Source organism: Pangasianodon hypophthalmus, chromosome 7 (assembly GCF_027358585.1).
Source record: "Pangasianodon hypophthalmus isolate fPanHyp1 chromosome 7, fPanHyp1.pri, whole genome shotgun sequence".
Taxonomy (NCBI): Eukaryota; Metazoa; Chordata; class Actinopteri; order Siluriformes; family Pangasiidae; genus Pangasianodon; species Pangasianodon hypophthalmus.
The window spans coordinates 23,437,455-23,450,342 of NC_069716.1; the positions used below are offsets into that span (position 1 = coordinate 23,437,455).

Genomic DNA, 12,888 nt, shown 5'->3' on the forward strand with positions numbered 1-12,888 from the left:
ATAAAAACTTCCTGTCCACTACATGTCCTGCTGGGGGTCTTAAAACCGCACTCAAATTGTTCCAAAAGAAAACAAAAGCAGTCAGTGAAATGGTGGATTTATCTACATGGCCTTATTACTCACATCTGATCAATAATATGAATTTTAAAATTCCAGTGCAAGGCTGATTAAAGGAGATCAAATAGTAATCATCTGCTCTGTTGTGATCTTAGTCTACAGTTTATTTGATGAGGGAAATATGAAGAAAAAAAAAAATCATTTTCACGCGTCATCTTTTCGGATGAATTTATGGCAGCCTTCTCAGTACAGATGGCATCATGCCACTTCCTACACCATAATTCTTCACAGCACATTTAACTATCACCTCCCCATTCTTCCCACACACACACACACACACACACACACACACACAAACACACACAGGAGCGTGAGAAAATACTGTCTCTGAATTACAAAACGGCATCGGACAGGATGAAGGACAGCACAGATCCTTCATTTGCATAATTTTACTGAAACAAAATCCAGATCTAAACGAACCATGTAGTTACTGGAGGTATAAAAGTCATAAGTTATTAAAATATTTAAGAATTTGTTAGACTGTTAAAAAAAAAAATCCCCAAAAACTATACATTCACACTTCCAGTGTCCATATTGCAAATGAGGCATTTAAGTTAAAAACTGAGCTTCGAGTCCCATCACGCTTGATACCACCAAGGGAAAGTTATCCTTGAACATAAAATCAAAACAGATTCAAATATTTCACAAAAAAAGTCAAAATGAGTTTTTCTCCTATATGCTGGCTCCTGTACCAAACGCCCAGACGGCATTAAGTGGTAACAGGAAATAAATGCTGCTTTTACCCACGACTTTCTCTTTCTTCATGGCTTTCATTCACTTCCTGAATATATAGGTGTGTTTGGAGCATGAAAACCTCATACATTCCTCTTAAAGCAAAGACAGGATCTTACTGATTATGTCCCAGCTTTGCCTGAAGGCACAAAGAAAGACGCATGAGGCATGGGAAGAAAAAGACTTTGCAAATCAAACGACGGCAGGAGGCGGGGTTCGAGCGCAGAGACAGTCCACTGTTCACACCCTGCGCACAGGAAGAGGAGAAACGGCAGCGCAGTTCCAGCCTGGACCAGGTTCTACTTGAGCAGAGCCTTGTAGAGCAGCAGCGAGCGGGCCGTGGAGCGCTCCTGCTCCAGGCAGAAGATCAAGTCCCTGAGGTTGACCCGTGTGATCCGCTGCCTCACCTGCCGAGTGGAGGATGAGGAGGCGCCGGCCGAGCCTGAAGAGCTTCCTGATGCCTAGAACATAATGAGACCATGCACAGAATCAATTACTGCATAGAAAAAAATTCAACATACATGAAAGTTCACTCTTTTTCAATGCATATATCTCACAGGAAGCTCCCAGTTCATGAAGTCTCTGTTCTATCACAAACCAAGCATCAAAAGCGGACTGGGCTCAACAGTAACAGCGCTTTTCCACTAGACAGTGTGGCACATCAAGGCACAGTTACTAATACAAATCCCATCCCACAGCACCGCCCCTGAATGTAGAAGCAGTTTTCTGGAGGTTATGAAGTGGTAACATTGATGGGCACAATTAGTCAACCAATTGAGTGATTTTTTTTAGTTTACTACAATTTTTAGTTTTCCTTTTATTTACTTCCTTATTTTTCATTTGTCACCAGTCTCCCACCCCCTCACCAACCAGCTCCGCCCATCATATGACAACTTCCAACCAGGGAGGGTGAAGGCTAGTATGTGTTTCCAAGACATGTGAAGTCAGCCAACCGCATCTTTTTGAACTGCTGCTCATGCTGCATCACATGGTAGTGTAACACGCTATCCGGCCTCTTGCGCATACATGAGCTCAGGAACCCACGATTGGCTAGGATCTAGTGTCCCTCCCACCTAGACAGCATGGCCAGTTTTGCTCCCTTGGCTCCTCGCCACGCTTTTCTGGTGCAGCACTTGGAGGCCTTCTTTGGTTTTCTTTGACAATGTAAAACCTGCTTATTTTCCTTTAAAATGTGGGGTGTTGTCACCTGTTTACCCAAGAGCTCCTGATGAGCATAATAGCCGAGTATGCCAATACCGCAACGGAAGTAAAAATGGAAAGTACAAACAAAAAAGACTATATTCTATTTAAAAAAAACAAAAAAACAAAAACACATTATATTGTACCTGATGTGGTGAGCACATATAGTGATAAGGAAGCCTTTTGGGATTGAGACTAACTGGAAGGTATTTAGCAGATCATGGGTAGCTGAGGTGTAACTTGGGGTGAGTGGATTTCGGGTTTGATATTAATACTTATTTGTGGGTGGTTAGCATAACACACAGTGTAGCTGACTATGTACTTGTCAAACAAAATTTTATGCAGTAAAATGTCATTATATGAAGTTGTATAATGACAATGACATTCCTAAAAGTTCAAGGAAGTCATCATTACCATTCGATATTTAACTGCCCCAAAAATCAAACGAATGTATCCCATAATTTTTTAATCACATTTTTACCAGCTACCAGCTGCTATGATTAGAAACAGGATTAACCAACCAGGTTCAGGATATTTTGTCTGTTTCTAGTTGAAAGCTAGCTACCTGCACTCTGAGGTCTGGGATATCGAGGCGACAGTTCTGGAGGTTTACTGCACGAGGAGAAGAACGTACAAGTTGTCAATAGCATGTTATTTTAATCACTGGAACTGTGATTAAATGCTTTTTATGGAAATGTTATTAACATGGTAAGAGTGGTTGATGGTAGATTGTGCCTTAAATAACTGAAATTAAAAAACAGATTTGTGCCGTCACTGCTCCTACTACTGTCTGTCTTCAACCCAAAGTACTTGTGCGCATCACACTCCTCAATATAACTGTACGTGTGATGAAGTGATTTTATTTAGTACGTCCTCATCCTCCCCTGAAATTAATTACTGCCTGTGACACTGACTGGTAGTATAAGAAATGCTTAACTGCGCTAAATATCAGTGATCAGACAAACAAACGTTGGTGTAAAATACATTTATATCATTATAATCATTAAATTACATAATTAATCCTAAACCTGCCACACAAAAGGACATTTGAAAAGAAAAAGAAAATTCAGCAGACCGTCACTGCATTACTACTGAATACTGCTACCCTTATTCCCTACATATAAGCTAGCTCGTGTTTTCGCCTCTCGCCAAAATGCTGGCTGTCTGACTCAGGGGATGAGTCATGATGATTAGGTTTGACCAATCAATGGTCAGCACTTTTTCTAGTTCCACCCATATGTCACTGTTACCCAACCTAAGCTAACCTAATGAAGGGAAATTGCAATGCTACAGTATACGAAGACATCCTAGAATGACGATGTCGTGATGATGGCAGTGAAGCACATTATTACTTCAGTACCAGGTTTTGACTGAGATGATCATGTGTAACATTTGGAGATCTCAATCCTTTCTAAGATAAAACAGCTTTAAGCAGGCCTGCAGTGGACTTTTTAGTTTCCTGGCCTTAAAGTGTGGAAAATCGAGCAAGCTAAGGCTTGGGTGTGTGTGTGTGTGTGTGTGTACATATATGTGTGTCTAAGAGTATAAATGTATGACCACACCTATAAATGAAGGGCTGCCCTGGGCTACAGAGCCATACCTGTGCCTGCAGCCTAACAGCCATCAGTAGAATAACACACTTTCTCCAAATAGTACAATAAGGAAGAGGAACGAAAAAGGATGGGAAAACACCTGGTCCTCAAACTAGACATCACTGGGAGCAAGTGACGTTGGTCAACACCCGTTTCTGAAGGAGCATGATGTTATTGCAACATGGTTGGTGGTATAAATGTGTGTGTTTTCTTTGTATCCTTGTTATAATGTTACTCAGGTAATGAGGGGCATTAGAAGACCCAGATGTTTCTTTTTGTGTTTTTCTTTCTTTTTTTTTTTAACTCAAGGTTCTGATTAGTGGTATGACTAAACAACACCAGTAGGTCAGTAATGAGAGAGAGAGAAAGAAAAGGAGAGCATGTGAAAGAAGTGCCAGACAGCCTCTGGGCACACAACACACACCACACCCTACAGGAACACCCTACAGCAATGAGGGTTCTAACACACACCCAAACACTCCCCAAATTCCCATGAAGTGTCTCTTGACACGAATCATATTCTCTGATGTGTTTATTCAGGCAAGTTAGTGCGTGGTCTTGGGAGTGCATCTGTTCTGGCAAAATTACGCTATTATTTGAGGACAGGCAAGACTCATTTATATGAAAAGATTTAGGATTGGATATTGTGCTTTGCCTGTTGTTTGGCTTCTGCTTACAGACAACACGCACAAACTCAGTGGGGCCTGGACTACTATCTTATCGACATGCAGTGGTTGGACTTTTGAATAAACACACCTAGAATATATGAAATATATGAAAAGTTTACCATCTACCTCAATGCCAAAAATTAATGTGATAATGCGATAATGTGTTCTAAACCAATATAAATACAGATATGAATCAGTGTGCATTATTATTATTATTTTATTTGGGTATCTGGTTGAGACTAGAGGAGTGTATCCGGACTGGGATCCTGCAGGCTGCAACAAAAATGTCACATTTGGAAGGTTTTTGTTTTCATGCGGGTGCGAGTGATATGTCAGATACACTAGATAGCTAATAGGACCAAAAAAAAAAAAAAAAAAAAATCGTCTCATCTTTAGTGATCCAGTTGAGATCAATTATTATGCAACTTGAATGATGCAGCTGAGGTTGAGGAACTGTCAGTCAGAATTCACAGACCATTGTTTTCCCGTTCCAGTGTTTTCCAGTCTTTTATATTTATATTAAAATATTCAGGTTTAGGCCACACCCACTTCGAGTTTAAATCCGAATGCAGGTACAGACATTTGGAGACCTAAACAGATACAGATAGTGTCCCTGCCTTACACCCCAAATGCAAAGGTGTCCAGATGAGTATGATGAGGGATAAATGGGGCTAAAATAGTACAAACATCCTGGTAATGATGCACTTTAACATCCACAACTTTTTGAAAGCTGTATCTTTTTAGTTTTCGACAATCCTAATGCTTGGAAGAACTTACATTTATGGAGAGATTGAATCTAATAGCTACTGAACATTTGCTACATTCCTGTTTTGCACTGAGGAACAACAGTGCGAGTTTCTACAAAGGATGACTTATTTACAGAACATGTGTAGATACCATCATTAAAACATCATCCTCATTACACAAACCCACATGCAAAGTGAGCCCAACACTATCATTTAGCTAGCACTGAAAACTGTTTCAAACACTGAAAGGTTGGAAGATGGTGTTTCACAGTTAACATGTGTGGGTGAACATGCTGGAGGCATTTTGCCACCATCCTACCACTGCGCTCAGAACGGGCTTGTTAAGCTTGCATAAATGTGTTAAGATGTGGATGAATACATTACCGATGTGAGCATTTCTACACCCCGGGCAGTAACTGAAAACTCTCCTGTTTTTCTCTCCTCTCTTATTTTGCAACATTAACTATAAAACTCAACATGTGGAGGAGTACAGGTAGCCATCCCTGGAAAAATAGTAAATGGTATATCCTGAAGTGATGGCGTTTACCATTTATAGCATAGTAACAAAAAGTGGTCCAGATGGTTTGATTACAAATGACACGAGGATTGAAAATAAGCTTTAAATTCATTCAAAGAAAAGTCAAAGAGCATAGTTCAGTCTAGGGATATAACACAGTGCCACTATACGATCCACAGTGCTCCAAACATCCGTATTTGTATTAGAAGTGGGTGTGGCCTAAACCAGAATTAAACATGAACGCTATCACTATATGAACCCTATGCCCACAGAAACAAAGGAAAGCACTGGGGAGAAAAAAAACAGGCAGAAATGCCAGCACTGTCAGCAAGATGTGTGAATTCTAGCTCTGACAGTTCCTCAACCTCAGCTACATCACTCAAGTGCATAATCAGTCACCAATACAGATGTACAAGAAACCATTTTTTTTCTACCTGCACACAATATATTCTAACAAATTTAATTGATTCTACCATTTATTTGATTAAACCATCATGACCCTGACCAGGCACTTACTAAGGATGGATAAAAGAACACTGTAAATGCATTGCACAGGTCTTTGTTTGTTCCACAAGCTTTATATCAAACTGCTCACTTGCTCTGTCACTCGCCATAATGTATACAATATGGCCAAAAGTTTGTGGACACCTGACCAACACACTCGTATTTGCTTTTTGAACATCCCAATCCAAATTTAGACACCCCTTTCGCTGTTATAATAACCTCCACTGTTCAGGGAGGGCTTTACACTAGATTTTGGAAAGCCTTCAGCCACAAGAGCATTAGCAAGGTCAAGCAATGATGCTGAATGAGAAGGTCTGATGTGCAGTCGGCATTCCAATTCATCCCAAAGGTGTTCAGTGGGGTTGAGGTCATGGTTATGTGCAGTACACTCAACTTCTTCCACTCCAACCTTGGCATACCATGTCTTCATGGAGCTCGCTTTGTGTCAAGCTGAAACAGGTTTGGGTCTCTTAGTTCCAGTAAAGGGAAATTGTAAAACTACAGCATACAAAGACATTCTATACAACTGTGTGCTTCCAACTTTGTGGCAACAGTTTAGGGACGACTCGCATATTGGTGTGATGGTCAGGTTTACACAAACCTTTGGCCAGACAGTGTATTTGTACATTCCTAGTCCTGTCCCAAAGTCATTCATGGCAGGTCCAAAGAAGCCTTAGCACCTTATTACTGTAAATGACTTGGAGTTATGGCCTGAAAAGGCTAAGGAGAGTCCACGAAGGAGAGTGTGTATACAAAGGAAGTGGTGGACGCTGATATGACACCAGTCTGACCACCTCATCCAGAACCCTATCACACAACATGTCAATAAGAACATAACCCCAGTCCCCTCTGAGAATAAATGTAGGTGGAATATGGGGAAAAAAAAAAAGCTGGTGGAGACGGACACTATCGTTTGTTCGAGACACGATCCTGGCTCTCAGTTTGGTTTGTTGCTCTAACCATGGATCCAATCTGTAAACTAGTTGACACAAGGACTAATTAAAACGTCTTGCTTAAGGCTGGAGGATTTTCTAATTAGTGCAGTATTGACAAAGCTGTAGTTCCCTGGCTTGCAGTCAGAGCCAAGAGGCTGTGCTGTAGAACCGAGGATGAAAGTCAGGCCTCCAGCTCAACAACACACACTGAGCTCATAGTGGTGTTTGGACATACAAAGAAAAAATTTACAATTTACAACGGTCAAACAGAGGAGGCGGACAATATTTCTGATAATGTATGAGGTAGTTGAGCAAATCCTCTTTCACATGCAGACAGATATCTAACAGCAATTAACCAAACGTAAACGCAAGTCAGAAGTAAAATCCCAGGAAGACTGACGATGCATCTTATGAGTGAACGGAATCATAGGCATGAATGCCAGTGTGGCTAAGCGCTTACTCGGCACTATTCAGTTCATTACTACTCAACTCATGTAATAGCATATTTGCTTAATGCTCTGGGTAAGGGCATCAGCAAAATGCCGTAAATGTAAATATTTAAATGCCACTATTTGCTCAGTAATCGCTGTAGTATAGTGACGATTTTGAGAGGCTACTAAATTGGGTGATGAGCAAATAAACTAAGACTATGTTGACATTACCAAGCTGAAGTGACACAAAGCCAACTTTTTACTTTCATGTGACATAGACCTGTTTTTTTTTTTTTTTCCCCAGGGCTGTGTTGGCACAATAGCCGATCTTTTCAAATCATTCTTGAGCTATTTTCATATGTGGTTCTAGATTGGATACATGTGCTAATAGTCACCACATTGACATGAACGGTCAAATAGGAATTTATGTGCCTTTTTCCCCACCAATGATCATGTACAATAGTGAATATATTCTGTGGAAAAAAGGGGAGATTGGTGATTTAGTTTCCTGGGTGATTTGTGATTTGTGGCGATTCCTGGGACTTAAATACAGATATGGGTCACTTGCGATTATGAATGTGAACCATCAACAGAGATGGATCCAATCTGAGCAAAAAAAAAAAAAAAGGGAATTGGGCAAAGAAGCTTTTAGCCTAAAACACTACAACAGAGACACAGTATCATCGCTAATCACATGCTTCTTCTCTTATGCAAGCTCAACAGCGCTAATAAAACCTCAGGCCAGAGCTGCTGCAGCGATCGTCACAGCCGACTGTTTATCAAACCCAGAGGTCAGAGAAGGTAAAAGTGAGAGGATAAAACATGCAGGGTGATTCATGCAGCACTTTGCTGTGGGAGTCGAGCATCTCCTCCAGACTTCAAAAAAAAAAAAAAAAAAAAGTCAGATTAATCAGAACGAACCAACACTTCTGGAAACACCATTTTTTTTTATAGTGCAGCAATCACTGCCTCCACATGGACTTGAAAGGAAGATGTTTGCTTGTTCTCTACAACTGTGTCATTACAGCTTTTCTGTTTAAGTCTGTAAATAGTCAGAACCTTTTAGAAGAACCTTAGCTTTCTCTCTCTCTCTGGCTTTTCTCACTTTTTCAACACAAAAAGCTCGGCAGCTGGAGGCTGGGCCTCGAGGTGAACACACACTCCAGCTCCATCTGCAACTCAAACAGCTTTCCCGCTCTGTGTTCACTAAGATGCATGTGTGTGTGTGTGTGTGTGTGTGTGTGTGTGTGTGTGTGTGTGTGTGTGTGCGTGTGTAGAGTACACGGCTGTAGGCTATGCACTCAGCTCCAGGGCCACACTGTACAAACACAAAAGGAAAGACAGAGATAGTGGAACACAAAAGCATCCACTCAGACATTTGTATTTTAGAAAGCGTAGAATAAATTCCCTATCAATTGTGGAAAAAAAACAAGTTTTGAGAAATAAAACAAAAGCATGCAGGATTCAGGACAAACCAGGCAGTGAGAGCTTAGCTTAATTTCTGATGTTTAAAATAGATTGATGTAACCGATCTTCATGTCGGCCTTTAGCAAAACCATGAGCACTAATCATGTCTCCATTTCAATGAAGAAGCAGCATATGCTATAAAACCAGCACAAGAAGCTGGAATATTACTCAGGGAGGCTGAAATGTAGCCAAATGCCCCCTGGTGCAGTCTCTCTCTCTCTCAAACACACACACACACACCCTGAGGATTGTGGGGGTAATATCAGATGGAATCATTTACACAACTGCCCATAGTGGTGTCACCTCGATCGTGCTTTACCAGAAAGACAAAAGATCCAAAAGCAGTCATTATTTTCTTAACAACACGTTAACTAGCTTCTTCACTCAACCATCAACAAGCCTTAAAGCCTTGTGTCTCTAAACAAGATAAGGATTCAGCTTAAAGGAAAAATCCACCCTGAACTACTTCATCTTTATAGTTAATGTGATCTTCAATAGCGTCAAAGTTTTATTTTGAAATACTGAGTTGACTTCTTTAGTCCTTTCATCTCAGTCTATTTTCATGTTGATGAATGGTTTCTTATATTACCCACAATGCCGTTTGACTACCCACTATTAGTGGTGCCAGTGGGATTTCAGTCCTCACTTCAGATCTCTATTGAAAGAGAGCATTGCAGCAGCACTTTAGTCCTTGAGTCTGAAGTCATCAGAAATGCACGTGCACCATTTCTGTGCCATTTCATGCGATCGTTTCCCAAGCTGAGAAAAAAGAAGAAAATGTGTCTCCCTTTTCCAAAGGCGTGAATATTTTGTATGGTTTTTGAGATGTAGTTTTGTCGTATTGCTGCAATGCATTCTGGAACTTTGAATCCAGCATTTGTTGTCTCCACCAGTTCTATGTCTGTTTTCTCTTTAATAGGAATTTGAATGTAGCTGGAAAATTGTAAGTATTCTTACTCTTGCTCTCTGTTTTTTTTTGTAGGAGCTCATAAAGGATAATGATCAGATTTTGTTAAACACCATCGTAATTGTGCTAGCAATATCGCCTTGTGCCATCAGTGTAACACACAACTGCTAACTGCTCACAGGAATAGGGAAAATACAGCACCAACCAAATATATGAATATAAACATTTAATGTGTTTCAGGGTGGGGTTTTCCTTTAAGTCTAGAGAAGGTCTAAAAAAAAAAACTGGGTTCAAGAATTGTGGAGTTTGTCTTCTTCATGAAGTATGTGCGAGTTGTTCACTGTTCAAAGGGATGAGTACGACAAGCCGTACGAGTAAAAGTGTACAGAGCAAAGCAGTGAGGACATGAAGCAAAGAAACAGAGAGAGATTGAGAGAGAGTTTGAGAGCGTGAGATTGGAAGGAAGAGAGTGAAGTGCTAGTGTGTGACTTGGATTTAATATTTTATAATCACCCGCAGGGCATTTCACAGATCAATGTGAGACTGTGCCCAAGCCTGTGCCAGAGAGAAAGCTAAAGCGCGAGAGAGAAAGAGAGAGAGAAAGCAAAAAGAACAGAGTGTGTGAAAGTGATGAAGACATAATGACAGAATGAGCAAGGACTAAAAGTTAGATCAGCGAGAAGAAAAAGCAGGAGAACAAAAGGAAGAAGGAGCAAATGAAAGCGATCTGTAGTTTCTCGACACCCTCGGTCTACTTAAGCCGAGTGTGTGCTGCGCTGTGTGAAATACACCCTCCATTGGTTGCCTGGGCTGCTGGCCATGCTGCAGGCACACATTACCTCTCTTAATGGGCTTCTATTTCAGCTGCAGAAAGGAAGCCAATAACCTCTCAACACTAATGGATTAGACTACATGTACACAAGGTCTGTAGCGAATTATTACTCCGACTAGAGCGATTCCCAAAGGATCAAACGCTCTGGAAACAGGAGGAATACAACAGTGTGATTAAACCTTGCAGAATATGAGGAGCTGTAGAATGGGGCAGTATTGTTTCAATCCCGTTTAAAATGTCTTGGCTTTCTGACTGATTACAAAAGGTTCTCGGAAAAAGAGTCATTTTCTGTTTAATTATCACAGTTTTTCAGGAAAGAGACTAAAAATAATTCACTATTGCTCACAAACTTTTCTTAATTAGCCAAGATTAACAAGGGAGGCAATTAATTTCCTTGAGATGGGCATCTTAAATGCGCCGAAGGCCCGACTTTGTTGCTAGAGCTGAATGTTTTTCATTGATGTAGGTGAGAACTGAAGGGCAGCATTAGATGTGGGGGGAGAAACTATATTTACAGCCTTAGAACATATTTGACAGAGGTATGGAGGTAAAATTTGAGGCAAATCTTGGAGAGTGAAAGATGATCAGGAAAGCGAACCGGTATCCATGTGTCATTCTAATGTGTGTTTATAACTGAACTGTCAACACTCTCACAGTATATAAGAATTAGGAAAATCAGCAAAATCCTAAAAACATGATTAAGAAAAAAATTTGCATGCGATCGGTGCAATATGTCTGGGTTTAGCTGAAACGTGTTTTCGAGATGATATTCAGAGGAAGGCTGACCTCCTCCTCCTCAGCGTTATACTATCCTGGGGTTAAAAAGAGAAACAAACATGCAGGGTTTTAGGAATAGAAGCGCAGTGCGGCTATTTTTGTCCATTTTTCTTCCTCTTCTACATTGGCCAGTTTAATGAACTATCTGCCTGTTTATATGCTAATAACCTGCACCTGCCTCCACTGGATGCCTCCATAAAGAAGTCAGCAAGCCATGCTTTTCCGAGTGCATGGGCTGAATACTGTGCCACTGTAAAGAAACTTAAACTGAATCTTCACAAAATATCATGTAAAGTGTGCCCAAGGCATAACGCCAGGCTCTTCACCTGGTTGACTGTCCAGATATGGAGCCAGCAAATCACAGATCAGCGTATTAAAACATGAAAACTGGCTGTAGATCAGCAACTCCAGTTTACTTTGCTTACTGTAGCACAACCTGTAGCCAATCACATGTACATATGTAAATTATTTAGCTGAAGGCAGCTCATCGAGTCTGTGCAGGCTTTCACAGATCAAGGCAATAAGCCATTTCGTGTTGTGTCTAAGAACACACGTCCTCAACTGGTTTACCTCTTCTATAAAACTGAGACAAAAACAATATGATAAAATCTAGAGTTCGATAAATAATTACATTTATTATGAGTAATATTCGCAGTAATCGGAATATCGTGAGATGATCAGCCATGGAGGAGAGTCAAGGGAGTAAAATTGACTATGCTCTAAGGGTGAGAGGAAGGGTATTCTCTCTCTTCCCTGTCCATCAGAGCAACATTAGCCAATCGTGGGCATCTGGGAGTTCATGTGTGTGGAAGAGGGCGGTGTGTGTTACACTGCCCTGTGCCACAGCATGAGCAGCAGTTTGAAAAGATGCGTTTGGGAGGAAGCATGTGTTAGCCTTAAGCATTTTACATTAAGTATTACAAGAGAACTGTTCTGTCAAATAATCGGTCATGTTAAGCCGGATTTACAATTTTCGCCCAATAACTAGACATCGTAAAAAACGAAACGTGGGATTTCAAACGAGAGATTTGTTGAACTCTTGCAGCAGGGGGAATGTCTCCTTGAATGTCCTCTTTTACCCAGACATAAATGACTCCAAACCCCTCTAAACATGTTTTCTCTACTCATAACTTTGCTGCTATACTAAAGATTTTTTTCTCCATTTTCAGCACGAGCCTGAATCACACTGATTAATGTGTAGCTTTCACTAATTGCAGGTCTACCTTTCATCGTATAAACGGTCATGGAGATCAAGTTATTGAACCGGCTATTATAGAATTCATCCAAGATTTTATTGGTTTGACAAGTAATAACCTTAAAGGCCTCCTGAAAACTGGCTTTAGTTGCAAAACAAAGGAACTTCAAGCAAAGGAACTTCAGAAAGTTCATATTGCCTCAATGTGCTTTTTACTAAAAAGGCAACAAGTAGGCTTGAATTGCAACATGCGACTGTGTAAAGTCAA

General features: G+C 40.6%; 1 protein-coding gene across 1 annotated transcript in view; it reads right to left on the bottom strand.

Moving 5' to 3' along the window:
- Positions 1-200: 200 nt before the first annotated feature.
- si:dkey-219c3.2 (transcription initiation factor TFIID subunit 4) overlaps positions 201-12,888 on the bottom strand; it is a 44,004-nt gene continuing 31,316 nt past the window's right edge. Inside the window, exon 15 of the mRNA XM_034306108.2 lies at positions 201-1,310. Coding sequence (XP_034161999.2) covers positions 1,149-1,310 — 162 coding nt within the window. The 3' untranslated portion in view covers positions 201-1,148. The remainder of the gene's footprint in view (positions 1,311-12,888) is intronic.